Raw genomic sequence first — 25337 nt, 5'->3', positions numbered from 1 at the left:
AGTTGCTAAGCAAATAGTTGTTAAGTCAAGGATTACTTATACTATCATAAACAGCCTAATCATTCGCCTTAACAATATGCGACTAATGATACTTGAAAATTGCCTGTAAAGTAAAAGTGTGCAAAGGAAGCCCCCAGGATTGTATTTGGCCCAAGAACACCAATCTTTTGGAGAGACTGTAAAAGTTACTATCAAATTTTAATCTGACAGAAGGGAAATTAATTCTACAAAAAACAGATCTATAGGCATGCAAAATTTAAATCAATTTTAAATGCAAATAAAATGAACTTTAACTTTTGTCCATCCTTTGTAGAGTGTGACTTTTGGAATACTATTTAAGGAACAACTGTAGGTTGATTTTGCAACAAACTCTGACAGAGTTTGACAGAAAGCTTATCCACTCCTGTTATAGTTTCATGTAGCAGCAATAGTTTTGAACATCGTGGAAACACTGTCACTAGAGAATAAAGTATTTAACAATATATTCAAACTGAAAATTAATTTCCACAATCAGAATATGGGATCCATCGATTTCACAAACAAGATTTCAAGATTATTTTAAAACATGTTGAATGTATGTATCCTACATATAGTATGTGAATATAGTTCCTGCTAGGATAAACCCATCCTACTTATGCCAGCAGAGAAGGCCTACTATGGATCCCATTGGTCAAAGAACTCCGACTATCAGGATCCAGAAGAACAGCCTTCTCTGCTGCAGAACCCGCCCTTTGGAACATGCTACCTTCTAGGGCAGGGGTCCCCAACCCCAAGTCACGGACCAGCACCGGGTTGTGTCCTGCCAGAAACAAGTGAAACCCCATCTTCTCCTCTTTTAAATTTAAATTTTAAATACAAATTTTAATCTGTTTAATTATGGGGTATTTTAAAATTCAGCCAAATTATTTAATTCGTTTTAATCTATTTTAAATTTTGTATCTCTGTGTTTTATCTTCTGGCTGTTCACTGCCCTGAGTCCTTCGGGAGAAGGGCGGTATAGAAATTTAATAAAATAAATAAATAAAATAAATCTGTGGGATGCAGGCAATATGTGAAACTACATCCCTTCCGATGCATGGAAAAACCCCTCTCCACAAAACTGGTCCCTGGTGCCCAAAAGGTAGGGGCCACTGTTCTTGGGTAAGTTCTGCCCCCATCCTCCTATCCCTCTGCAGGAGCCTGAAGACCTGATTCTGCCAGGTGGCCTGGAGCCCCAATGATGGAGTTCTAGGCTGGAGGTAGCTGCTGGATTGATGTCAGATTCTACCTTCCCATCCCCCACCTCCCTTGCTCTCTGCTCCCCATATGTCCATCTTTTTTGGTTATCATATTGATGTATTCTCATTGTTTTCTTTTTCGTAGTTTATTTTATTGTTCAATTATTTTGGTTCTGTTGTGTCACTCTTTTCATTTCTTCCTTTTCATTGTTGTAAGCCATCTAGAGCAGGGGTGAAATCTACTTACCTTCCTTACTGGTTCGGAAGGGTACGCGCTGTGCACACAGACCTTCTGTGCATGTGCAATACCTTTTGCACATGCGCAGAAGGTAAAAACCACATTACTTCCTGGTTAAACCCAGGAAGTAATGACACCCGGGCGGGTGGGCAGTGTTTTACTCCACCATCGCTACCAGATCGCGGAACCACCGGCCAAGATTGCTACCGGATTGGGCGATCCGATCCAATCCGGAAGCATTTCACCCCTGATCTAGAGTATCCCCAGGGCGAGATAGGTGACAAATAAATTTAATAGTAATAAATAAGTATTTTGTAACTCAGGCTTATATCATGAATGAACTTTCTAACAGAAAACTGGGCTTTACCTTCTTAGCTCTCACAAGTGTCTGGAAGATATTGGTGAAGCCCCTTGCAGAATAAAGAATTTGTTCTCTTTGACATGGATCAAAAGCAGTGTTTTCCAGGACCCAGCGGTATTGTGGATTCATCTTTTTCACCATTAACTAAGAGATAAGAACAGTAGTTGTCATTAACTCATTCTCTTTTGTTACATCTGCTTGGTTAAATGTTTAAATACTAAACCTTTTTAACTGTCAAAACATATTTGTCTGTTCAAACTGATGGTGTTTGCTACATTTATTATACAGTATTTAACAGAGAGAATTTTTCAGTCTACAGTGACTGCAGAAAAATCGAGGCAATAAACCACTGTTTTAGGGGACAGGGAAAGATTTTTCGCTCTAGACATAAGCATTTTCTGTTTCAACTTTTTTTTCCCCTTGCCATATGTGTGTTTCCTTTGGGCAAAATATAAATAAAAAAGAAATTTTTCAAAGAAGAATGAAAGACTATTTAACCAAATGTATATGCATATTTATATGTATATAATTTAGCTCCATTTAGTATTGCATTAATAAAATTTATAGCGCACAAATGCTTAGTCTTTTTTATTTTTATTAAAACTCTCAAGAAACACAGCATTGGAACATATACAGATGCTCCAGAGTTTCTAAGGAATGAGAAGTATTTAAATTTTCAAAATCTAAAAGAAGAAATCTCTCCTGCATACTTTTTTGTTGATTTTTTAAAATTAAATAAATAAATAAATAAATAATGAAGTGCCACATCTAACAACCAATTACAAGATTCAAGTAACATAATTTGTAATATCCATGAAAAATTAATATAGTGGAAAAAGAGTAAGCATTCAGAGAAAGCTCCCCATTTAATCTTAGCTCAAGCTTTTATGCCTTTTCTTAAACTATAACTTCACTTATTAATAGTTACTTGTGTCACAATCGAATATTAATATTTTAAATAGAAAGTCACAAAATAATCCACCTTTGTTATTGTTGTGTGTTCTGTGAAAATAATACCTCTATGCCAAATTTCATTACTTTCTACTCTTTTTCAATCCTTTTTTTCCTGTTCTACTTACCATATCTGTTTTCATTTCATGCTAGCTGGTTTCATGGTTTAATCAAGTTCTATTTGTGCAATGACATGAATCCCAACAATCCTTCATAAAATTATACTGCAAATTTTCCCTTAAGATAATCACTACCTTTATTATTCTTGTATATTTCAAATAGTTGATTATTTCTGTATTCAGTATTTTCACTTATTTTTCCATAAACAGATATTCATTTAACATTCCATAATATTTATTTTTAAAAACCTCCTAATACAATTTCTAGAATTATTCATAAGCAAACATTTCCTTAAAAGTATTGTTCCTTAATAATTAGGCAGGATCTAAATGAAGCTCCATGTATGCCCATGCCTTACATATAGCATGTCACTAATAGAGAAGTATAGCATAAACCACTAATGTAGCAAGTATAGCATAAGCTGGTAATAGAGAAAAAAATTATGTTATTTGCAAAGCTGTATCATAAGCCAATTTTGTTCTGTGCCTAGTGATATGGCAAGCCTAATTTAACAACTACTTTTATATAATCCCAGCTAAACATTTGTCAGAAATTTCAATGTTAAAACATGGAAACCTATTCAATGGCAGGAATAGATTGATTTTGAGGATCTTAATACGTATACCAATCTTATCTAATATCCTACAATATTAAACTCACTTTTTCATCTTCCAAAGGAATAGTCCAAATATCTGGAAAAGCTTTTCTTAGAATGAGTTGTAGTTCAATCACTTGAAAACCTGTAAGACGAAGTGTAAATAGCATAATGGAAAGTTGAAAATGGTATAATTACAAGATATTTTTCTGTGACTAAAAAGGTTCTTCAGCCTTGCGTTAAAGCATTTAAGTGAGAAATTCATCACACTGTTATATAATTGAGAGATGCGAAGACACCAAAGGAAAATGTGAACAGAACATAAGAAACACAAATAATAAGATAAGAAACACACATATCACACATTTTCTTATCCTTTTTTCAGTATATGATGATGATGATGATGATGATGATGATGATGATGATGATGATGGTTGGTCGCACAATCAAACAAATGTTTAGACTGGATTTGGCATTTTTATTCACCTATTCAGTTCTTCCCAAGGCCCTGGGATAGGCCAATGTTGTTCTTTGATGGGACTAAAGATATCATCATAGATATCATCATAAGCCGTTCCAAATAAAGCTTCCTTTGGAATTGACTGGTGGCGATTGTTTAAGTGGTGCTCCAGATGTTTGGAATTGCACCCAAGGTGCCTATTGCTATTGAATATTTTTGCTTTCTTTTGCCATAGTTGTTCTAGTTCTATTTGCAGGTCTTTGTGCTCTGTAATTCTTATGGTTGGTTGCATAGCTAGGCAGATGTTTAGAGCTGGCATTTTTTTCTACCTATCAAGTCCTTCCCAAAGATGTGGGATGTCGACTGGAGAAGAGCTAGTTTCACTTTCGCCACGTGGATTGATAAACAAAGATGGTGACAACTCTGGCGTTAAGCTCGATGGCTGCCAGGTCACATGTGAGCAGGATCAATGCTGCTCCAGAGGTGACTGTCTAGGAAGCCCTAGAAACAGACCTCTTCAGTGCTTCCACAGCCACGATTCCAAATCTGGTGGCTGGAATTGCCACAGAGAGAGAGCAAGGAATAACCTTGCAACTCTCCTTCAAGAATAAAACTCGTTGGTGGTAAGAGGGGAAGAGAAATGCTCTGAGACCCCTGCTTTGAGCTTGTTAGTGGTAAAGCGGCAAAACTGCATAGAAAAAGCCGCGGCACTTCAATTATCCTCAGTACAGCTGATTGTCGGTGCTGCGGAACTCAGGATGGCGGCGGCAGCGGCAGCCGTATTTAGCGATCCTGGAGCCTTCACCAGGAACCGCTTTAAATCTGTTGGTGGTATGTTGGTTTGAGCCCCTTTTGAAATCGTTGGTGGTATAGAGCTGTAAAATCCCCACCAGAAAGAAAAGGGAAAGAAAAGAAAAACTTCCCTTTAATATGGGGCTTCCAAAATGGCCGCTGCCAGGAGCGAAGCAAAGCCTGGTAGACCAGGTCGCTCCAGTAAAGAATAGACCGGCAGGCTAAAAGAAATAAAATAGCCTGGTAGACCGGTACCTTTGAAAAAATTCAAACAAAATTTCAAAAATAAAAGGTAGAGAAAAATAAAATAAAATAGAAGAAATAAAATAAAGTCAAAAAACTCACAAATTGTGTAATATCAAACAGACCTGGGCTGAGAACCAGATCTGCAGGAGATGTTGCTCTCAGGCCGACTGAGTCGAAACTGAGCCTGAAAGGGAGGAGCAAGGGGCATGGTCAAAAAGCTATGACTCAGCTAGCAGCAGACCCGACTGAAACAACCCATGTCTGGACGATGTCATACCCTGATCAAGGAAATATGCCAAATCCAGTCTTATTATATCCCACGTTTTTTATTTATGTATTTATATATTTCTATCATCCCAAAGGTTTCATATCTATCTCTGTGGCAGTACTAGGCAGCAAACAAATCTAATTCTCCTGCCTCCTATTTTCCCCACAACAACCCTGTAAGGTAGATTCAGCTGAGACAGAGTGAATGGCCCAGTCACCCAGTTGGCTTTCATGCCTAAGGCAAGACTAGAATTTACCAGCTCCTAGTTGCTAGTCCAGCACTTTAATCACTAAAACAAATTATATATAGCAAACAAATATACACTTTCAAAACTATAACGTCTCCTCAATGTAAAAAAAACTGCACCATTTCAAAACAGAGTTTGAGGAAAAAAATTCATATCAAAAACACTGACCCTTTTGTTAAAAGATTGTACTCATGAATGAAGTTATACTGTTTATGAACTATTTTCACATAGATATGTATATTACACACATATTAATTACACACATATTAATAGCTATAGCTCCTTGAAATAGAGTCTCTCATGCCACACTACCCATACACACATCCATGAAGGATAAAAATTATGCATATTAAGACAACACTGCCCTCCCCCACCCACCCTGACCTGGAGAAGAAAAAAAAAAGAGTTTTGAAGTTTTGAAAGAGAAATGGGACAAAATATCAGAAAAGTCACTGAAGCAAGGCTAGGAAAGATGAGAGTTTACCATCCCCCCACAGCATGTTTCAAATTTGAAAGGAAAGAAAAGCAGAATTTGAGATAAAAGGGGATTTTGTTTCTGTAGAAACAGTTAATATGCGTTAGCCAGGAATCTATACCATATTCTTGGCTTAAGTTCCTTTGTTGTGCTAAAGTCATTTTTATTTCTCTGTACTTCTCTTAAAATAATGTCTATATTTATGCATTCTGAAGGCATGTCCAAAATAAAACCTTGTTTTCTCCAGGCTAATACTTCTCAAAGTATGGTCTGAGGACCGCTGGGGATTCCCCAAGACCCTTTCAAGACTTTTCAGGTGGTCTGCAAAGTCAAATAACTAACTGAATAATTTAAAATTCTCAGGTTTAATTTCTAACACAGTAAATATTGATAGATCTAACGTAAATAAACTGAAGCTTTCTGGATTCCTCAATCATTTTTAAGAATGCAAAGGAGTCCAGAGCAGTGGTGGAATTCAATTTTTTTTACTATCAGTTCTGTGGGTGTGGCTTGGTGGGTGTGGCAGGGGAAGGATATTGCAAAATCTCCATTCCCACCCCACTCTGGGGCCAGCCAGAGGTGTTATTTGCCGGTTCTCCGAACTACTCAAAATTTCCACTGCTGGTTCTCTGAATTTCACCCCTGGTCCAGAGACCAAATCGTTTGCCTGTAGACTATTCTTGGGAACTGCAACATTCTCTTTGCTTATTCCAGACCTGAATCAATTTAGGGTCTACCCAGAATATTGTATTTCTTTTAAAGATCTTTTTTGTTTCCATAAATTTCTATTTTAAAAAAAACAACAACTTTAAATTATGTTTACATTTTCTCTTTCTTTCCTTTTAAAAAATAAAGGTAGATTTTGTTTCTCTCTTATGGTCTAATTCCTAATGGGAACAGACTGAATCCTTTAGATCCACGTTTGCATGCTCTATGGCCACAAAGTGGCTTTCCAGATATAAATTAAACATTTTAATTTTTATCTCTGGAATACATCTGTCTCACAGTCCAGAATTTGGGTAGGAAGCCAGGTGAGGCAGTTCCTGAAAGACAAATGGTGGCAGAAGAATTATAAAGATGCTACCAAGAATTATAATGATACACTTGAATTTGATTGGGGGGATGGTTATGATAATATTATCTTTGCAACGCATACTATAAAGCAAGTCAATCTGCAAAAGTCTTTATTACATGTCGTTCAAATGGTTTGAAACTATAATTAACCCCTTTAAAGTGAATACTGCTCCCTAAACTCAAGAACAATATAAAAAAGATTTCCAAAGCACCAATAAACAAGAATTTTAAAAATGAAAGAAGCTTAATTAATTCATACCATATATATCATGCAGAACCATAGAATCTTCCTCTTCCGCTGAGAATATCCAGCAAGTTACTTGATCAATCACTTTTTTCACCTTGTCTTTATCAAAACTACAGTAAGCAGAGTAAGACAATTGAATGACACTATTGTCCAACCCAGCTTTTCCAGTACCTTCAGGTTCTCAGAAAATTAACGCTATTTCTCAATAATAAATCTCTAAAAAGACCCAGCTTCTCAATAAGCCTCTCAGATGTCAAAGCAAATAATAACTTACTGTGTTTCCCCGAAAATAAGACCCTGTCTTACATTTTTTTTTTGAACCCTGAAATAAGTGCTTGCTCTTATTGCCAAAAGCCCGATTGGGCTTATTATCAGGGGATGTCTTATTTTGGAGGAAACAGGGTAGATGCCCAATGATTTTGTATCATCCCAAAAGTTTCATATCTGTCTGTATCTGTGGATATGTTAGGCAGCAAACATGTCTCATTCTCCTGCCTCCCATTTTCCCCACAGCAGTCTTTTGTGGTCAGATAGAATGGTGAGTAAATACCAATTCTCATACAACAAGATGCCTTCACAATGCTTCACAATTTTTACTAGTAGCCCAATTACTTTTCTTGATGTAATAAAAATGTTATGTATCTGCAATGAGGAAGACTGAATCCATCTCTAGCAAAATTGTAACAAAAAGGAGAAGGACAGAGCAGGTAGCCTATAGATAGAAGTGGGAAATATATGAGTAGTGATCTGCCTAATGCAGCACAAAGCATATACTGAAGATGAGAAAGAACAGATGCTGTGAATTTGAAGTTAAATAAAGGATAATAGCGCACAAGAGTAGAAAAGCAAAATGGCCACAGACATGTGAGAATGAACACAGACAAAAATTCAGGAAGAATGGCGGACAATTAGAGGAAGACTGTGAGGAAAGAGTGTCTGAAATTAAGGCCATGGGTCTTTTATCTATTAGGGAATTGCTTTTTAATTTATCCTTAGGCCTACCAATGAATCTACCAAAGAATCTGAATGTCATACAATATGAACAAAAAATTTTCAACAAGGGATTTCTGTATGTTTAGAGGCCTTTTATGATGTTAATCATCACAAAACTTTAAATGACAACCGAAGTCTCACTTTAGACTATTTCTGAATTTCAGTTCTTGTAGAATGCCATTGGTTGACAGCCACTGTTCTAAGAACAGAATCCTGTCACTCCAATTACTTAAGTGCATAAAGAAACACCGAAGAAAAAACCCCAACATTAGCATAGAAACAATAGTGTGGAAGAGGGTTACCTTTGGACCATCCAATTACCAGATAACAGATGCTGAAGCTTCTTCTCTTGTGTTTCATTCATATAAGGGATTCCATCTTTAAGAAACTAAAGGCAAATAGATAGTGCTACATAGTATGGAATTCAGGCATCAAGTTCGTTTTTTCCTGACTTAAGAGAAAATCATGTACAGTACTGGGGTAAGTAAAAAAAAAAAATTAAAGGTTCTCTCAGCTTGGCTTCTAATAACAACATGGATATATTCATATATTAAACCATAAATTCAAGATTTAAAAAAAACCAAAAAATTGAACTATTTATCAAACACCTATACTCTGGTAATAAGCACAATTCATCCTATTGTCAAGTAATCTGATAAACTCTAAAATGTTGCAAGCTGCTGATTGACAAAAAGGGTGGAGGAAGAACCATTTAGTCCTATAGCTCACATTAGCATAAAATTGTATATATAAAAAAGGCTGGTTTAAATTATTATCTATTAAATAATCTTTATTCAACCTTTTTTTTGTTTTAAAATCACATTTCCACTTTTACAGCATTCATTTATCGGAATCTATAGTTCTATAGTTCTTTTATTGAATAGCCCGAAGACCTTTTCAAAAAAAGAAAAGAAAAAGATAAAACAGTTACAGAAATAACAGTCTAAAAATATATGATATATGACATTTAAAATTTAACAATATCGAAGTTCAATAACTAGATTTCCAAAACTAGATAACCCAAATAAGATAGCTCCTCTCTAACTCAGCTCATCTTTCTTACAATCAATGAAATTCTTTTCGATATAACTGGCTCGTATTGCTGTCATCCTTTTAAGATAGCGAGTGATAGCCCTTACCAGGGGAGGAGAGTCTGCCTTCAATAGAAATGATAATTTATGCCTTACATTCCAGTGGGGAAATTTATTTATAATTGGAGACAGATATTGTTTTCTTACTTCCTCATACAACCTACATTCAAATATTATATGCGCCGTATCCTCCACGACGTTTGCCCTACATATACATGTTCTTTCGTCATACGGGATTTTCCAGTAACGGCCGAATTTGACGTTGGTATCTAAAAATTCAAATCTAAACTTGACAAATAGCTCTCTCTCCACTGATGGCATTTCTAGATGTAAATATTTTTCCAGGGTAAAAGTTGTTTTAACTGCTGTCAGAAGCTTAAGGGAGTGATTAGTTGAAAGAGTTGCCATGTCCATTTGCCCATGTATATCTTTAATTAGTTGTTTAACTTGCTTCAATGTATCACACAACGGGAACCCTACGCCATATCGATTCAATATTTCTGACAGCCGAGTTAGCCAGGAATACTTTGAGGATTTGAAATCTGCTGTTCCTCTAGGCAGATTTTGGGAAGTCTGCTGGCTTCCATCTGAGTCATTTTTAGCCAGTAGGCTACCGCCCTAGTAATTGTGTAGGTGTGCAGTGAAAAATGTCCCAATTCAGCTCTCACGGCTGCCGCCGAAGTGGAATTGTTATCGGAATCAGTTCTAATTAGATATTTTCCATTTATGGCCTATTGTATTAGACATTTATGTAATTTTTATATTTATACATCTAAATACATAAAACCTTTTACTATGTTATACAATTGTTCACCTTTAGTATACATTTTGTAAATTCTTTATATATTAAATATACTTATACTTACATAAGTATATGTTAAGTATACTTAACCTTTAATATCCTTTATCATATTCATAAATATATACAATTTTCACTTTAACATGATTTCTGTATCTATTCTATGCATTAATTTTACATCTAGTTTCTAGCCATTTATACTACATGTTCCAGATCTTATAATACTCTGTTTCCTCTCTATCTTTTAACTCCATAGTTAATTTATCCATTTCTGCACAATCAAGCACCTTTTTTATTATCATTGCATTTGATGGCATGTTTTCCTGTTTCCAGTTCTGGGCAAATGTAATTCTGGCTGCTGTTATGATATGGAGTATGATCTATTGAGTCTTTTTACTTATATTTCCTTTTATGATACCCAATAAGAACAGTTCTGGTTTCATCTCAATTTTTGGTTCTCTAATTTCTTCTAACCATTTTTTAATTTTCATCCAATACCTCTTAGCTTTCAGGCATATCCATCACATGTGATAGAATGTCCCTTGTTCATGGTTACATCTCCAACAATTTGCCTGTTTATTGGGGAACGTTTTTGCCAGCCTTGCCGGAGGTAGATGCCAACGATAAAACATTTTGTACATGTTTTCCTTATAAACTGCCGACATCGTTAATTTATAATTCCCCCTCCCATAATTTTTCCCGATATTCCAATTCGATATTATATCCAAAATTTTTGGCCCAGATTATCTTCGTCTCTTTTACTGTTTCCTCCTCCATTTTGAATCTTAAAAAATAGTTGTAAGTTTTGGTTATCACTTTTTCTTCTGTCCCTAATAATATTTTGTCCAATTCTTGTTCTCTTTGGAAGCCAAAATTTTCCAAATCTTTTTTATATCTTGTCTGAATTTGTAAATATGGCCACCAATCTATTTCTATTCCTTGAGATTTTAAGTCTTGGTTAGATTTAAGTTTTCCTTGCCCATCCAATAACCCTAAATTATTCTACTTAGATAGAATGATAGAGAATTGGTATGCTTAGAATCCTTAAAATCTCTTACCTCCCATATTAAACTTTCCATCCCAAACTAACCTCTACCCTACATTCATCATGGTCTTTTGGGAGAAAATGTTGATGAAGAATCTCAGTCATCCAGGTAGTTTTTTGGAAGTTAAGTCATGGAAAATGGACTTTTCTTTTTTAGTTTGAAATGTTTCAGTGCTTATTTTTGCTTCTTCAGTTTGAAGAAGAAGCCACTTGGATAAGCAGTGAAACATTTCAAACCAAAAAAAGAAAAGAAGTCCAGTTGCCCTAACTCAACTTCCAGACATCTTTCTGGGGAACTGGCCAGTTACAAACCTACTGAGGAGTCTTGTTCAAATGCTGGATCTTCTTCTCCCTCCTGAGACAGGAGCACAGAAAGAATGAAGCAATTCAAGGGGCCCTGGGATATTGACAGTGATAAAAATTAACTATCTATATCATTCCACTGGAAATGAAATGTTGAAAATATATTTTACTATATTGCATTTCAACAGCATTTTAAAGGCAAAGTCCAAATCTAGTTTCTTCCCTACTTAAATCCTTGTCTACTCTATTAAATAACATAAAATATACCTTATTATAGTCAAAGCCATAATGAGACAGGAATTGAATACTAGATGCTTGGCAGGAGAACTCTGAATCCATTCGGCCAAACGTGGCAGGGAATAGGAAGAAGTTATACGAATGCGCCATATACCTATAAAAATCAACCAAAATAATTAAGGCTAGTTAACTGGCAGGGAAGACCCGAAAGTTATCATCAAGTAAATATAATTGACAATAAAACAATTTACTTACTCATTTGACATCCCCTTGTAAAATATGGACAAACCTAAAAGAAAAAAAAAGCAGTTCATTGCAAAGCAATATGCTGATCACAGGATCTCCTTTGTGTTGTTTTTTTCCCAACTTCTATGTTAACTAGCATCTTCATGAATGGATTGTGGATCAATCTCCTTTGTACATATCATCAGATATGTTCTATTTGGGAGGAAATGTGTTGGTAAAAGATTTGTGAATCAACATCTTAGGTGAATGTGGGGGTAGTTTATCTGCCGTTAGCCTTCACAGGGATTGCTCATTCACTACACTCTAATACTGTATGTTGCATCATTCCCCCCACCCCCACGTTCCTTAATAGATATATCTCAAGATACATTTAGGAAAGAGGAAAGAGAATATGTATTCGTTTAAGATAAAAACAATTTTTTGGGGGAGAAATTAAGATGACCTAGCTCAGTGAAAGGGACGTGGTGACTCAGTGGCTAAGAAGCTGAGCTTATTGATCAGAACATTGGCAAGTCAGCAGCTCGAATCCCTAGTGCTGTGTAACAGGGTGAGCTCCCGTTACTTGTCACAGCTTCTGCCAACGTATTTATTTGGCATTTAGTCATGCCAGCCACATGACCACAAAGGTGTCTTCGGATAGCACTGGCTCTTTGGCTTAGAAATGGAGATGAGTACCACCCCGAGACCCAGAAATGTCTAGCACGCATGTGCAGAGAAACCTGTTGTGGTCCGCTAGCAGCCTGTGGAACTGGCAGCAGAATCGGATAGTAATGAGGCTGAGGAAGAACATGGGCCAGTCCTGGAGGCTGGGGAAGGCCCAGATGAGGGCTCTGCATCGGAGGCAGAGATGGGGCCAGGGCCCTCGGGGAGTGATGTGCAGACTTCAGAGCCTCCAGAGGCTGACAGTAGAGAAGCAGAGGAACAGGAGGAGCCTGTTCTTAGTGCACATATGAGAAGAGCTTCCAGAAGGCAGGAGCAGATAAAGCAGAGAGGACGATTCGGGAGTAGGGCCAAGGGATGATTGGCCCCTCACATAAGGCTTAAAAGACCAGCAACGGCTCTTGGCCTTTTTGCTGGAAAACAATGTTGAGAGAATTGGTTCTTGTTTCACTGTATTCATTTCTTGTTGGCATCTTCTGCTTTTGAACTTTTGCTAAGAAAAGCCTTTGGCAGTTTGCCTAATTATCCCAAGGTCAAGTGATAAACTGTGGAATGGTGTTTTGAAGAATTTGCTTTAATTTAGTTGGACTATGCTGAGAATGAGTTAATTCTCAGCTGTTCTAATAAAGTCTGTTTGTTTTCGAACTGTTTGTATTTAATACTAACTACTTGGGCCTGGGTCACAACAAAACCTTAACCTTTACCTTTACCTTGGATCAGTGATGGCGAACCTTTTTGGTACTAAGTGCCGAAAAGGTCATGCGGAAACATCGCACGTATGTGTGCTTGTTGGGGCCATGCTCCAGAAAAGCCAAACTTCCAGGTTCTAGCATGCATGCGTGCCCGATGATCAGCTGGCCAGCGTGCATGCACAGGCCGGTTTTCGGCACTGCTGCATGTGCGAAGGGATCATGCTCTGTAAAAGTCAATCTTCCAAGTTCTGGTGCATATCGTCGTGTGCGCATGCATGCCAGAACCTGGAAGACAAACAGGCAAGGCCACACATGCCGGGCGATGTGGTTTCATGTGCCACTTTGGGCACGTGTGCCATAGGTTCGCCATCATGGACCTAGATACTATTCAGATACTATTTCTAACTTTTGATTGCCACATTTTAAACTATCTTAAAACCGATCTTTTAGAAACTAGAAGAGCTCACCAAGTTGATTCACTGTAAACCGTTGAACGCTCTGTCTGCCTTTCCGATACCACTCAGCAGGTAAATCAAAGAGACTGGGAAAAAGAAAGATATGAAGGATTTCCATGTTGTTCATCATGTTCCTAACTTTTATGGGGACATTACTAGAAATATATTTATTTCAACATGCTTACCTAGGCTGATTGTCAGAATGCAAGCCTGTGAATTCCATGTCAAGGCCTGCAAAAGACAGAACATGTGCCTTCCACTATTATTAAAGGATGGATACAAAGCTTTATTTAATTCATATATCTCAATCTTACATATGTAGGTTTTTATCGGGGTGAAATGCTCCCGGTTCGGACCGGATCACGTGATCCGGTAGCGATGGAGGCGGGTGGCTTGGAGAACTGGTAGCAAAAATCCCTGCCCCCCCACCCCATGCCCAGCTGAGCCACATGATCATCAGAGGCTTTTTTTTTTAATTTTTAAAAGCATTTTTTCTACAGCCTCTTCGGCAGAAAAAATACTTTTAAAAGTTAAAAAAAAAAGCCGAAGAGGTTGAAGAAAAAATGCTTTTAAAAGTAAAAAAAAAAAAAAAAAGTTGGCCACGCCCACCCAGTCACATTACCCCCCCCCCAAGCTATACCCACAGAACCGGTAGCAACAAATTTTAGATTTCACCACTGGTTTTTATGTTATTCATAATAATTCATACTGAATATATTAATGAGTTGAAAAAATATATATGTAGTAGTAACATGCTCCTAAACTTTAAAACAGGGATTGAGGGATTTCTTCATGATCTTTGGATAAGAATAGCATAGCATAGGAATAGAATAAGAGTTGGACGGGACCTTGGAGGTCTTCTAGTCCAACCCCTTGCTTAGGCATTAAACCCTACATCACTTCAGACAAATGGTTATCCAATCTTTTCTTAAAAACCTCCAGTGTTGGAGCATTTACAACATCTGGAGGTAACTTGTTCCACTGATTAGTTATTCTAACTGTCAGGAAATTTCTTAGTTCTAAGTTGCTTCTCTGCTTGATTAGTTTCCACCCATTGCTTCTTGTCCTACCCTCAGGTGCTTTGGAGAATAGCTTGACTCCCTCTTCTTTGTGGCAGCCCCTGAGATATTGGAACACTGCTATGTCTCCCCTAGTCCTTCTTTTCATCAAACTAAACATACCCAGTTCCAGCAACTGTTCTTTATGTTTTAGTCTCCAGTCCCCTAATCATTTTTGTTGCTCTTCTCTGCACCCTTTCTAGAGTCTCAACATCTTTTTTACATTGTGGCGACCATAACTGGATGCAGTATTCCAAGTGTGGCCTTACCAAGGCCTTATAAAGTGGTATTAACACTTCACATGATCTTGATTCTATCCCTCTGTTTATACAGCCTAGAAGTATGTTGGCTTTTTTGGCAGCTGCAGCATACTGCTGGCTCATATTTAAATGGTTGTCCACTAGGACTCCAAGATCCCTCTCACAGTTACTACTATTGAGCAAGGTACCACATATACTGTACCTGTGCATTTTGGTTTTCTTGCCTAAATGTAGAATCTTACTTTTTTCACCATTGAATTTCATTTTGAATTTCAAGATGCTTACAGCTGTAATCCTAGTTTTTGAGATAAGGTTTTTTTTAGCTTCCCCGTTTCAATAATTTTCTCATCACTCTGCGAGTATGAAATCTAAGTGAAGTTGAAAGAGGTGCTAAAAGGAAAGGAGTATCCACTATTATAGCAGCCTTCTAACCTGTTCCAAATTATGAAGTAATTTAGATCTGAGTTTTACAAACTCGAGAGATGTAAACATTTATGATTGTTCAGTAAAGTGATTTCAGTTATATTTTAATGCACCACACAGATTTTTGTCCATCATTTGCAATATCTTCTCATCTATCATATTCTATACTAATGCATTTAATAAACCATTCAATGTGCTTTATATTTTTTATCAGTTGGAGCAAAATTCTTCTTTATCAATTTTAAACATTAGCAACATTTCTTCTATAAACTATAAGATTCAGATATGAAATACCAGAAAAGGAAGGATGCCAGAACCGAGCTCTTCAAATAATCACACTATGGAAAAAATATGACTAAAGGGTTTATTTTACTGGGGAATAGGAAGTGCAAACTTTACAAATTTGGAGCAACCCATCTGCCCTAGGAAATAACTTATTTTTAAACCACAAAACAAGGTAGTGTTTTTGCTCCTCTTGCACAAAGTATCACTGTACTCACTTAGCATAATCCTGGAAGCTTTCTTGGAATTAAATACTTAAAAGTCTGTTAAGGAAACACTGTACTGATCTTGCTACAACTCTCAAAACCCCATATTGGCTAGGACGGAAATAAAAGAGCTCTGCAATGATTTCTAGACAATTACAAATTATGATCTTTCAAAAATCAGAAGGTATAATCTATATAGCAACATATGGATACCTATTTTCATAAAATCCATCATGCTTGACTACATCCTCTCCTTATATCCTTCTTACAACAACCCTGTAAAATAGGCTGAGATCATGATTGCGATCACATATACTAAACCATGATTTGCTCCTTCAGCTATTTAACAAGCCACAGTTGTATGATTTACATAACCATGATGTACAAATTACACTGGCTGGGTGAGAGTTTTATTTTCTATTTATTTTGTATAGATCATCTTTAGGATCCATAACCCAGCAGGAGAGTCATCTAAAGGGTCAAATGGGAATCCAATTAATGATCCCGTCCCCCATCTACAGTACGCAGATCCTGGTAAGCCCCTGAAGTAGATCCAGTAATTTCCTTGGGATCAAGAACAGCTTTCTCCATTTAAAACACCTCCCAAAGTTTAATGAGGAACGCGCCATCCGTATAGCAGCTGAGACCAAAGTTAGCACGCATAAATAAGGGTGGAGTCGTGTGTGAACAATAGGGCTCCCCTCTTTCGTAGTTTAAAGACGGGGAAGGTTTCGCCCTCCATATCACACCCCTGCCTCACCAACAAAGTCGCAGCCCAGGACAAGCTCCTCTAACCGAGGCAACATTTCTGGAAACTCTGCGGCCCCCACATCCATCCCGCCCTGCCTGCTTCCCGCTTCTCCTCGGAGGCTGAAGGGGGCGGGACCAGCCTCATTTGCTACTCCGCCCTCCCTCCGTATTTAAAGACTTTCCCCCTGAGCATCCGCGTTCCCCGATGGCTGGAAACGATTGTCTGAATCCGGTCATTGATCCTTTTCGTTGTCCGTCTAGGAAAGCAACTCTTGGGGAAGGATTAGAATGCCTAGACTCCGTCAATGATATAAAGGGCTGAGCAACAACTTGAACAAACGTTTATTGGCTAAAATACAGATGGCTATTTAGAAATTAACCCGCTTATATAAATAGATAAGGGTTGTTTTTGGCTTGTAGGTAGCATTTAAGTATGGAATAATCTCCATGATCATATGATCAAAATTCAGATGCCTGACAGCTGTTCCATACTTATGACCATTGCAGTGTTCTGGGGTCATGTGATCCTCTTTTGCGACCTTCTGACAAGCAAAGTCAATAGGGAAACCAGATTAAAAAACCAGATTGAACAATTTGCCTCCAGAAATTGTGAATGCTCCAACACTGGAGGTTTTTAAGAAGATATTGGATAACCATTTGTCTGAATTTGCCTAAGCAGGGGATTGGACTTGAAGACTCCAAGGTCCCTTCCAACTGGGTTATTCTGTTTGTTTCACTTAGCAACCGTGTTACTAATTTAACAACCGCAGTGACTCACTTAACAACTGGTGCAAGAAAAGTTGTAAAACGGGGCAAAACTCACTTAACAAATTTCTCACTTAGCAACATAAATTTTGGCCTCAATTGCGGTTATAAATTGAGGACTACCTGTATTCTTGCAGTTTTTTCTCCTTTTGTGCTCATAATAGGTATGGGTTTAAATGGTACTGTAACATCAATTAAGGGCTGCTTAATTATCTTACTGAAAATAAAAACTGCACTGCCTTGACTTAATGTAGTATCTTGCTGAATATAGTGTCCACAGTCATTGAGAATGAGGTAAAATCATACGTATTTTGTTTTCTTTAACCAAAGGTGCTTTTTCAGGAGTCAACCGGACTTTCCTGTTTTGTTTTGAAGACGTTTCGCTTCTCATCCAAGAAGCTTCTTCAGCTCCAATGGATAGTGGAGAATGGAAGAATTTATACTCCTTGCAGAGTTGGTCATTTGCCTCCTTTTAGAGCAGGGGTGTCAAACTTGCAGCCCGTGGGCTGGATGCGGCTTCCACCCTTTTTAGCAGGGAAAAAGTTATGATATGTCACAAATTTGACACCCCTGTTTTAGAGGATCCTTGAAGCACTTGGAGGTTTATCAGTGTCCTCAGGGTCAAAAGTCCTCTACAGACTTTTCTTAACCAACTTCTTTAGTTGCAGCAATGATCAAGGCCTTTTAAATGGTATCTTCTGAGTAGACCAGAAAGCCATGGTAATAATGAGCAATCTAGGCAAATAGTTGAGATTTTTTTCCCCTAAAGAGCAAAAGTAGTTTGATGTGGTGGTATAATACAAATAAAATCTCTTTTCTTTATGCCGAGTACCCTTTATCCTTTGTTTTATGAGGGAAATGTTTGCTCGAAAAGAAGCAAATGAAGATACTGCAGAGCAAGCCCCTTGATAGTCCTAATCAATTTTCTATTACAGAGATGAAACCTATTAAGCTTCCAGACTCAGGAGAAAATGTGCCAGACTCTGCTAGAATTTAATTAATCCCATGTGGCTCAAGGTCCAGAAGGAATTTTGGAACACCAATTTCCAACGTTTTCCATTACGTAGATCATAATATATTACTAACTTTTGTGAGCCAATAAAGTTTAAACAGTCAAAAGAAATCTGATATATACATATTTGCAACAAAATGATTGTTTCTACCATTAAAAAAAAATCACCCATCAGAGTCAAGTGGTTTATTTTAAAAAGCAAAAGGAAATAAAAGAGCCTTTTGTTACTGCAGGTGAGTGCACACCAGACCTACCATTTTTTAAAAAAAGAGAAATAATATTGGCTGGTTTATTTATTTATTTATTTAAAAAAAAAACAGATATAGACACTTTGGCTAGGGAACCACCTGTAGCAGGTTATTGTTTTATGCTGTTGTAATATTTTATGAAAATAGTTAGCAAGAAAGCAAACAAAAAACTGTTGCCAACAGTTGTACATCTGTTGGATTTTTATTTAACATAAAAAGATTCAACGGTATTATGTATTAAGAGCAGTGTGTGATCGACTGTCCTCCAAAGATGGAACTGCAGGCGTCTGAGACTGTACTTTCTTGGGCCGCTTCTTATTACCATACTTATCATAAATTCTTTCAAGTTCTTTCAGTTCAACACCACCTTCAGTCATAGCCTGTTTGAAACGTTTCAGCTATTTGCATTTAAAAAGAAAGACACAACTGTTAATTTTGTCAGTTCCATTAGTACTTTCAGCATACACAGTGAATTACAGTTCTCTCAATTCCTTTCTCCTCCCAAATAATGCAATTCTCATGTTAAGAGTATATGCCAACTCTGACATTAAGCATTCATTCATATTTACATTTTTAATGCTTTGGCCAGAGAGCCATGCTGTAAGTAAACTGTACAATATTGTGGTCAAGAACATAAAACGTAGGATAAGTAGCAACCAAAGTAAGGGAAAAAAATCAACTTGCCCCTTCGCCATGTTTTTCCCATGGAATTATAACCTTGTCATCCACAAAGTTGATTCCAGCTTCGAGACAACGTTGTGCTAATACACGCCCCACATTCTCACATGCTGCCACACCAGTTGTTTTATAAAGATGCTTCTTAATAGCCCACTCGTGAGTGGAAGCGGAGACTACAATATGACCGCTGCAATGTTCAATGTAGCCTTCCACATGTTTTTGGGTTTTTTCAAATCGTAACCTGAATTGTTAAATATGAAAAACAAAATATTGTTTTCTTTTACTAATCAGAGAAATTCACTCGCGGTAACAAAAATTCCCATACTGTACTTGGTAAATCTTATGCCTCATATTTGAAATTCTACATATCTCTGATTATTTGTATTATAATTTCTTTCTCTCTTCCTTTTCAAACATTAATTATAAACAGAAAAAGTCGGTATTAGCATGTGAACGTTACCTTGAGTGAAAGGTTTGTCTTTTGAGAAAATGCAATCTGCACTTGGATTTTCTCAATGATGGTCCCCTTTATGTGGAACAACTTGTCTCTGGATACCTGGACTACAATCCTCCTGTTGGACTTTCATAGGATCAAACATATATGATTTTTCAACATGATTTTGAGGGATCTGAATAGTAATCTATCCCTTGCTGATAGCATATCAAATGTTAAATTCTGTAATACTTGCTCATTTTGTTTTATTGATTTTAATTCTATGTGTTGGTGGATGTAAGCTACTTAAAACTTTTGGCAACTGAGTGGCACAAAAGCCATTACAAATGAATTAACATGCATATATACTGCACTGATGAAAACAGAATTATTCCTCTGGTAAGTATAGAACCATTCCACGCTAAGTATATGATTTCCTGCAGAAACTTCTGTGATGGTCGATCCTCAAGTGAGCTCCAAGTCTCTTTGCACTCCCCTCCCCAAAACAACAAACCTTTATTTTTAAACTTCATTTTTAGTGTAATAATCTTTCCCCTAAACTGTATTTTCCAACCATAGATATTCCATTAGTGCATCTACAAAGAGGGCATAATCAGAAATAGAACCTTAAAGATTCAAGAAAATAAATATAACTTCAAAACATTGTGGCTGAAATAACATGTAGACTATTACAGCCTGTATGTTCTGTCTCCTGACAGAAATCTCAAGTACCAATAAATTGACTTTAAGCAAACTATGTAGTATCTTGAATTTGGTTTACAAATGTACACTATAATGAAACAGGAATACAGGTAGTCTTTGACTTACAACAGTTTGTTTAATGACTATTCAAAGTTACAATGGCACTGAAAAAATTGACATGACCATTTTTCATACTTATGACCATTGCAGCAGCCCCATGATCATGTGCTCTAAATTTGAATGTTTATCAACTAGTTCATATTTATGACTGTTGCAGTGTCCCAGAGTTATGCAATCACCTTTTGCAATCTTCTGGCAAGCAAAGTCAATGAGGAAGCCAGATTCACTTAAGAACCGTCTTACTAACTTAACAGCTGCAATGTTTCACTTAACAAATATGGAATAGAAAGGTTGTAAAATGGGGCAAAACACACTTAACAAATTTCTCACTTAGCAACATAAATTTTGGGCTCAATTGTGGTTGTAAGTTGAGGACTACATGTACTACACTAGACTCCATGCTATGGCAGGTGCCACAGGCTGTGAAAATATATGTTTTGCACTATAACAGTGGTTCTCAACCTTTTCTTCACCACGGACCCCTCTTTTGTTGCCATGGACCCTCAAGACTTAACTCAAAATTTAAATCATAACATTTATTCAAGCCTTTACAGACCCCCTGTGATGATATCGCAAAACCCCCCTCCATGGGTCCGCGGACCATAGTTTGAGAACGACTGTATTATAAAGCAAGTTCAGAAGTTCCCAGTAATTAAAAATTCAGTATACTGGCTTCCTATTTGAGTTGCTCTATAACTTGCTATATTCACACAAGGCATTGCCGTCAATAGGCAGAAAAGAGTAGGAAACTGTAATGTAAACTGATAGAGGAACAAAATACAATATCTCTTCAATCACTCGTGCCCAGGTCATTTCATGGCTTGACTATTGCAATACGCTGGAGGTGCCCTTGAAAACCACCCAGAAGCTTCAACTAATGGAATGCAGTGACATAAACAATGGTGAGCATAACTCAGTATGCCCATATAATATCTCTGCTTCATGAGCTGCATTGGGGGCCAGTTTGCTTCCAGGTGCTATTCAAGTGCTATTTGTTACCTATAAAGCCCTACACAGTATAGGGCCTAGTAACTTGAAGGTTTATCTGTCTCCCATAATATCTAGCCAGCTGATTCAATCTGGCAGGGTTGGCATGCTCCAAGTCCTTCAATTAAACAATGCCATCCATTAATACTCTGGAAGTGCACCTTCTTTGTCATAGCACCCTTACCCTGAGGTTACCTCTAAGATTTGATTGTTCCCCAACCTGCTGGTGTTTCCAAGGGACCAGGCTCTTTATCCAAGACTTTGGTAATCTTCTTTTATCCTAGGTTGTTTGCTTTTGTTTTTGTTTCCAGCTTGTTTATTATTCTGCCATCTCTACTCTTCTTGTTTCTTGTTGTTTTTGTCATTCTCTTCATGTATTAAATCATTAGTAAAACATCCAGGATCACTGGGCATTGGGCCCAATATAAATTTAAATAATAATAATGAAACGGGATCTACAACTAGTAGTCAAAAAATGTCAAGTATCAATATTGGGAATTTGGAATCAATCAAAAAGCAAACTGGAATTGCTATAGATTTATATGAATACTAAGATAGAAAAGATTGAGAGGCCGACAACATCAGTATCACTGACAACATGTTTGCCCTCTTCAGAAGAGAATAAATATTTGATAAAAAGAATTCTTCAAAATTAAGTTATATATTATTGAACATAGGTTATTTTGCATTTTTCTAATTTACCTGTACCAATAATCCCGTTTTGGCCATGAGGTTTTCCAACCTAGATCCTTTCTTGCTATAGCCAATCTTTCCAAATTAAGTGGGTTCCTATTTGTGAACTCAGGAGCAACAATTTCATTTTCTCTTGTATCTACTTCATCAGGAAGAAGTATGGGATTGGGAACAGAAGAATTAAATTTAACTCCTACAAGAAAATAAAGAAAAGCAAATGTATGCTTAAAGGTCTTAGAAAACAACCAAAAATACAAAAAGATTATCAGTATAATATATGTAAATGAAAATGTACCATAATTGACTGATGGTGAAGTGGGAATAAGGAAAACAGATAAAAATATTGTTAATTTAAAGAAGCTGAATCTCATTATATTATTAATACATTTTGTATTCCCATTTATTAAAAACATACCTGGCACATCATTGTTTCTAATTTGTGGTTTAGAAAGGTTGCAGAGATGTCCCTTAAATGTTTATTTAACTGCAAAATGCTTATTTCTAGATTGGCTATAGAGTATAATCCCCACTACCTACAGCAAAACAAACGCGTCTCCCTTAAATTAATACTCCCCGAAGAAGTACAATATAATTTAAATCAGCATTTTGCCTGCAATTCAAGTTAAAACCATCTGGAGAGTAAGCAGCTAAGGATGGCCGTCTGTCAAAATATTTTGGTAATGGCAGAAGTTGCATTCTTGTGCAGACTTCCAAGAGGGCAGATTTATTCGACCTCAAAAAAAATAACATTACTGTAGCAAAAAGAGACCCATGCAAAGAGAGTTAGAAAAGAGAAAACTCCCTCGCTGACTTAACCGTTCAGTCTCCTTCCCTGTTTTTCTGAATGTCACATTAAAGACACCGATGCTTTAATGTGACATTCCATCAACAATCTGAATCTCGAAGATTCCCCTACCGTGCTCGGGTTCCCCGAATGTCCTGGCCGCCCTGCTCAGCGGCGGAGCCAACCTCCTGAACGCCATCACGCCTGGGAAAACTAACAGGAAGAGACCTAGCCGGACCTACAAGAAGCTGGGGGGCGCCACCTTTTTCCTCTCTTGAACTAACGTGTTTTTCCCATGGTCTCTTTCCGTCCTCACAAAAAAGAAAAAAAAAAAAAAACCCCAACTGAAAGCCTGATTGGTCAACCTCATATTAATCTGCTTCATTTCCTCCAGAATGGCTCTATAAACCAATTACATTGCGGATGAATGTGGCTATAGATTTGTAACTGTAGAGCAGCGTTTTTCAAACTTGGCGACTTTTAAGGACTTTAATTCTTAGAATTGCCCAGCCGTCATGTTTGAAACAAATATAGCTATAGAGGAATGGAAAAGTTTCTGATTTTTAAATCAGAAACTTTTCCATCATCCCTCTATACTATAGGAATGTTTTCCTATGCTATTTCCTCTGTTCTGTGCCTTAGGAAACCACGGAGATAGGTTTAAAAATGTTATTTTCTAATTAGTTCTTTGTTTTATGCAAATAAAATATAGAAATAGAAATAAAATAAAGAAAAAAAACCTCAATATATTCTCACGAACATCGCTGGGTTTATGGATGGTACTCAACAGCAAATTTTATAAGTATATAGCGGCTTCTAAAAGAAGTAAAATTAAGTGAAGTGCAAACAAGCGGATACCTTGCATCAAAACGTGGATTAATTTGTTAGTATCAGTAAACCCGTTACTTCTTGTCCTGCCTTCAGGTGCTTTGTAGGTAATCCAATGCAATAATAACTATCGATGTCCACTAACCTCCTACAGAATGTGACGTTTTATTGGCCCAAAGTCACCCAAGCTGGCTCTGTGCCTAAGGCAGGACCACAACTCATGCTTTTTAAGCCCGATGCCTTAACTACACCACCGAAATGGTTCTCAATTATCATAATGAAGATGAAAGTTCGTAACTTATAAAACGTTTAAATGTTTCGATTTCCCCTCCCTTAATTTGCAATATTGAGGGAGTGATTCTGTTGAGACATAGTATTGCACCCCCCCCCAATATTAGAAAATCATCCAGTGTTTTCTTAATCGGGCAAAAATTATGATTCTTGATGAATGTATTTTATTTTTCTTTATGTACCGAGAGCATATGCACCAAAGACATATTCCTTGTGTGTCCAATCACACTTGGGAAAGAAAGAAAGAAAAAGAAAGAAAGAAAGAAAGAAAGAAAGAAAGAAAGGAGGGAGGGAAAGAAAGAAAGAAAGAAAGAAAGAAAGAAAGAAAGAAAGAAAGAAAGAAAGAAAGAAAGAAAGAAAGAAAGAAAGAAAGAAAGAAAGAGAATTCGGAGTCAGAGAAAGCTGGCTGTGTGGTCCGTGTGGGTCTGTATACAGACCTATTGTATACGATCTTACAACTTCCCCAAGAATAAGAGTGTCAGCTGAAATTGCAAACATCCAAATATATCAGACTAATGAACCCTTGGGGATCTCTAAAGATGTAAAATTTCCTTTTTTTCTCTATCTTCGTGAGATTCAAAGGAAGCAACTTCGTTCGTATCCGGTGCAACCTTGATTTGGGAACAGACCACGTGATTGCGCATTTTTTTAACACGTTATGTACCGAGCTTCTCTGATTTCAGAGTTTTATTTCAGCCTTTGCGGAATGGACCCCTTCGGTCAGATTTGATCAGCTGTTATAAGAAACGAAGACTTTTTAATTGACCATTTTTTTTATTTTTCTTTCTTTTTAAACGGCGAGCCCGCCAGTTGGCAGCAGCGCTTGCACAAGCATACGCCCTTTGAAGGAAACGACTACTTTGACCCTCGCTAGAATCTTCTAGAACACATTGACCCCACCTGTCCTCATTGGTTGTTCCGCGAAAAAAGGGGCGGGTCGTGTGTTGCCCGATCACCAATCGTCCTCCAAGACCCAACGGGCCGCACAGGGGAGTTGGTTTCCTT

General features: G+C 37.2%; 2 protein-coding genes and 1 long non-coding RNA gene across 4 annotated transcripts in view; all 3 read right to left on the bottom strand.

Annotated features, from left to right (window-relative positions):
* Positions 1-16933, bottom strand: part of PNLDC1 (PARN like ribonuclease domain containing exonuclease 1) — a 34633-nt gene extending 17700 nt beyond the window's left edge. The window contains exons 1-9 of one of the 2 annotated variants that reach the window (XM_034428533.2): positions 16802-16933; positions 13998-14043; positions 13825-13898; positions 12015-12048; positions 11790-11913; positions 8587-8672; positions 7304-7401; positions 3548-3627; positions 1823-1960 (exon numbers count right to left, since the gene is read on the bottom strand). In XM_034428533.2, coding sequence (XP_034284424.2) covers positions 1823-1960; positions 3548-3627; positions 7304-7401; positions 8587-8672; positions 11790-11913; positions 12015-12048; positions 13825-13898; positions 13998-14043; positions 16802-16877 — 756 coding nt within the window. In that variant the 5' untranslated portion in view covers positions 16878-16933. Of the gene's footprint in view, positions 1-1822; positions 1961-3547; positions 3628-7303; positions 7402-8586; positions 8673-11789; positions 11914-12014; positions 12049-13824; positions 13899-13997; positions 14044-16053 lie in introns of both variants that reach the window. The other variant, XM_087887655.1, reaches the window with a different exon arrangement.
* Positions 16934-18984: 2051 nt separating this feature from the next.
* Positions 18985-23541, bottom strand: MRPL18 (mitochondrial ribosomal protein L18). Its single transcript, XM_034428536.3, has 4 exons — positions 23346-23541; positions 22439-22622; positions 19501-19735; positions 18985-19214 (listed from the first exon to the last, which is right to left on the bottom strand). The coding sequence occupies exons 1-4, from the start codon at positions 23410-23412 to the stop codon at positions 19047-19049; spliced, it is 654 nt and encodes a 217-aa protein (XP_034284427.2). The 5' UTR covers positions 23413-23541; the 3' UTR covers positions 18985-19046.
* On the bottom strand, positions 19901-21608 carry LOC148116850 (uncharacterized). The gene is made up of 2 exons (XR_015732616.1): positions 21531-21608; positions 19901-20074 (listed from the first exon to the last, which is right to left on the bottom strand). It is a non-coding gene; the product is annotated as an uncharacterized LOC148116850 (long non-coding RNA).
* Positions 23542-25337: the final 1796 nt, after the last annotated feature.

Source organism: Pantherophis guttatus, chromosome 1 (assembly GCF_059756535.1).
Source record: "Pantherophis guttatus breed Tessera chromosome 1, ASM5975653v1, whole genome shotgun sequence".
NCBI lineage: Eukaryota > Metazoa > Chordata > Lepidosauria > Squamata > Colubridae > Pantherophis > Pantherophis guttatus.
Note: the sequence above shows the minus strand (reverse complement) of the source record. Positions and strands in the feature narration are given on the sequence as shown.

Excerpts from the sequence above, each read along its gene's own strand:
- MRPL18 (XM_034428536.3), bottom strand. The coding sequence starts at position 23,412 with ATGGCGTTCAGGAGGTTGGCTCCGCCGCTGAGCAGGGCGGCCAGGACA. Across the intron at positions 19,736-22,438 it reads AAACGGGATTATTGGTACAG|GTTACGATTTGAAAAAACCC; the intron begins GTAAATTAGAAA and ends TTAACAATTCAG. Across the intron at positions 19,215-19,500 it reads GGGAAAAACATGGCGAAGGG|CTGAAACGTTTCAAACAGGC; the intron begins GCAAGTTGATTT and ends AAATGCAAATAG.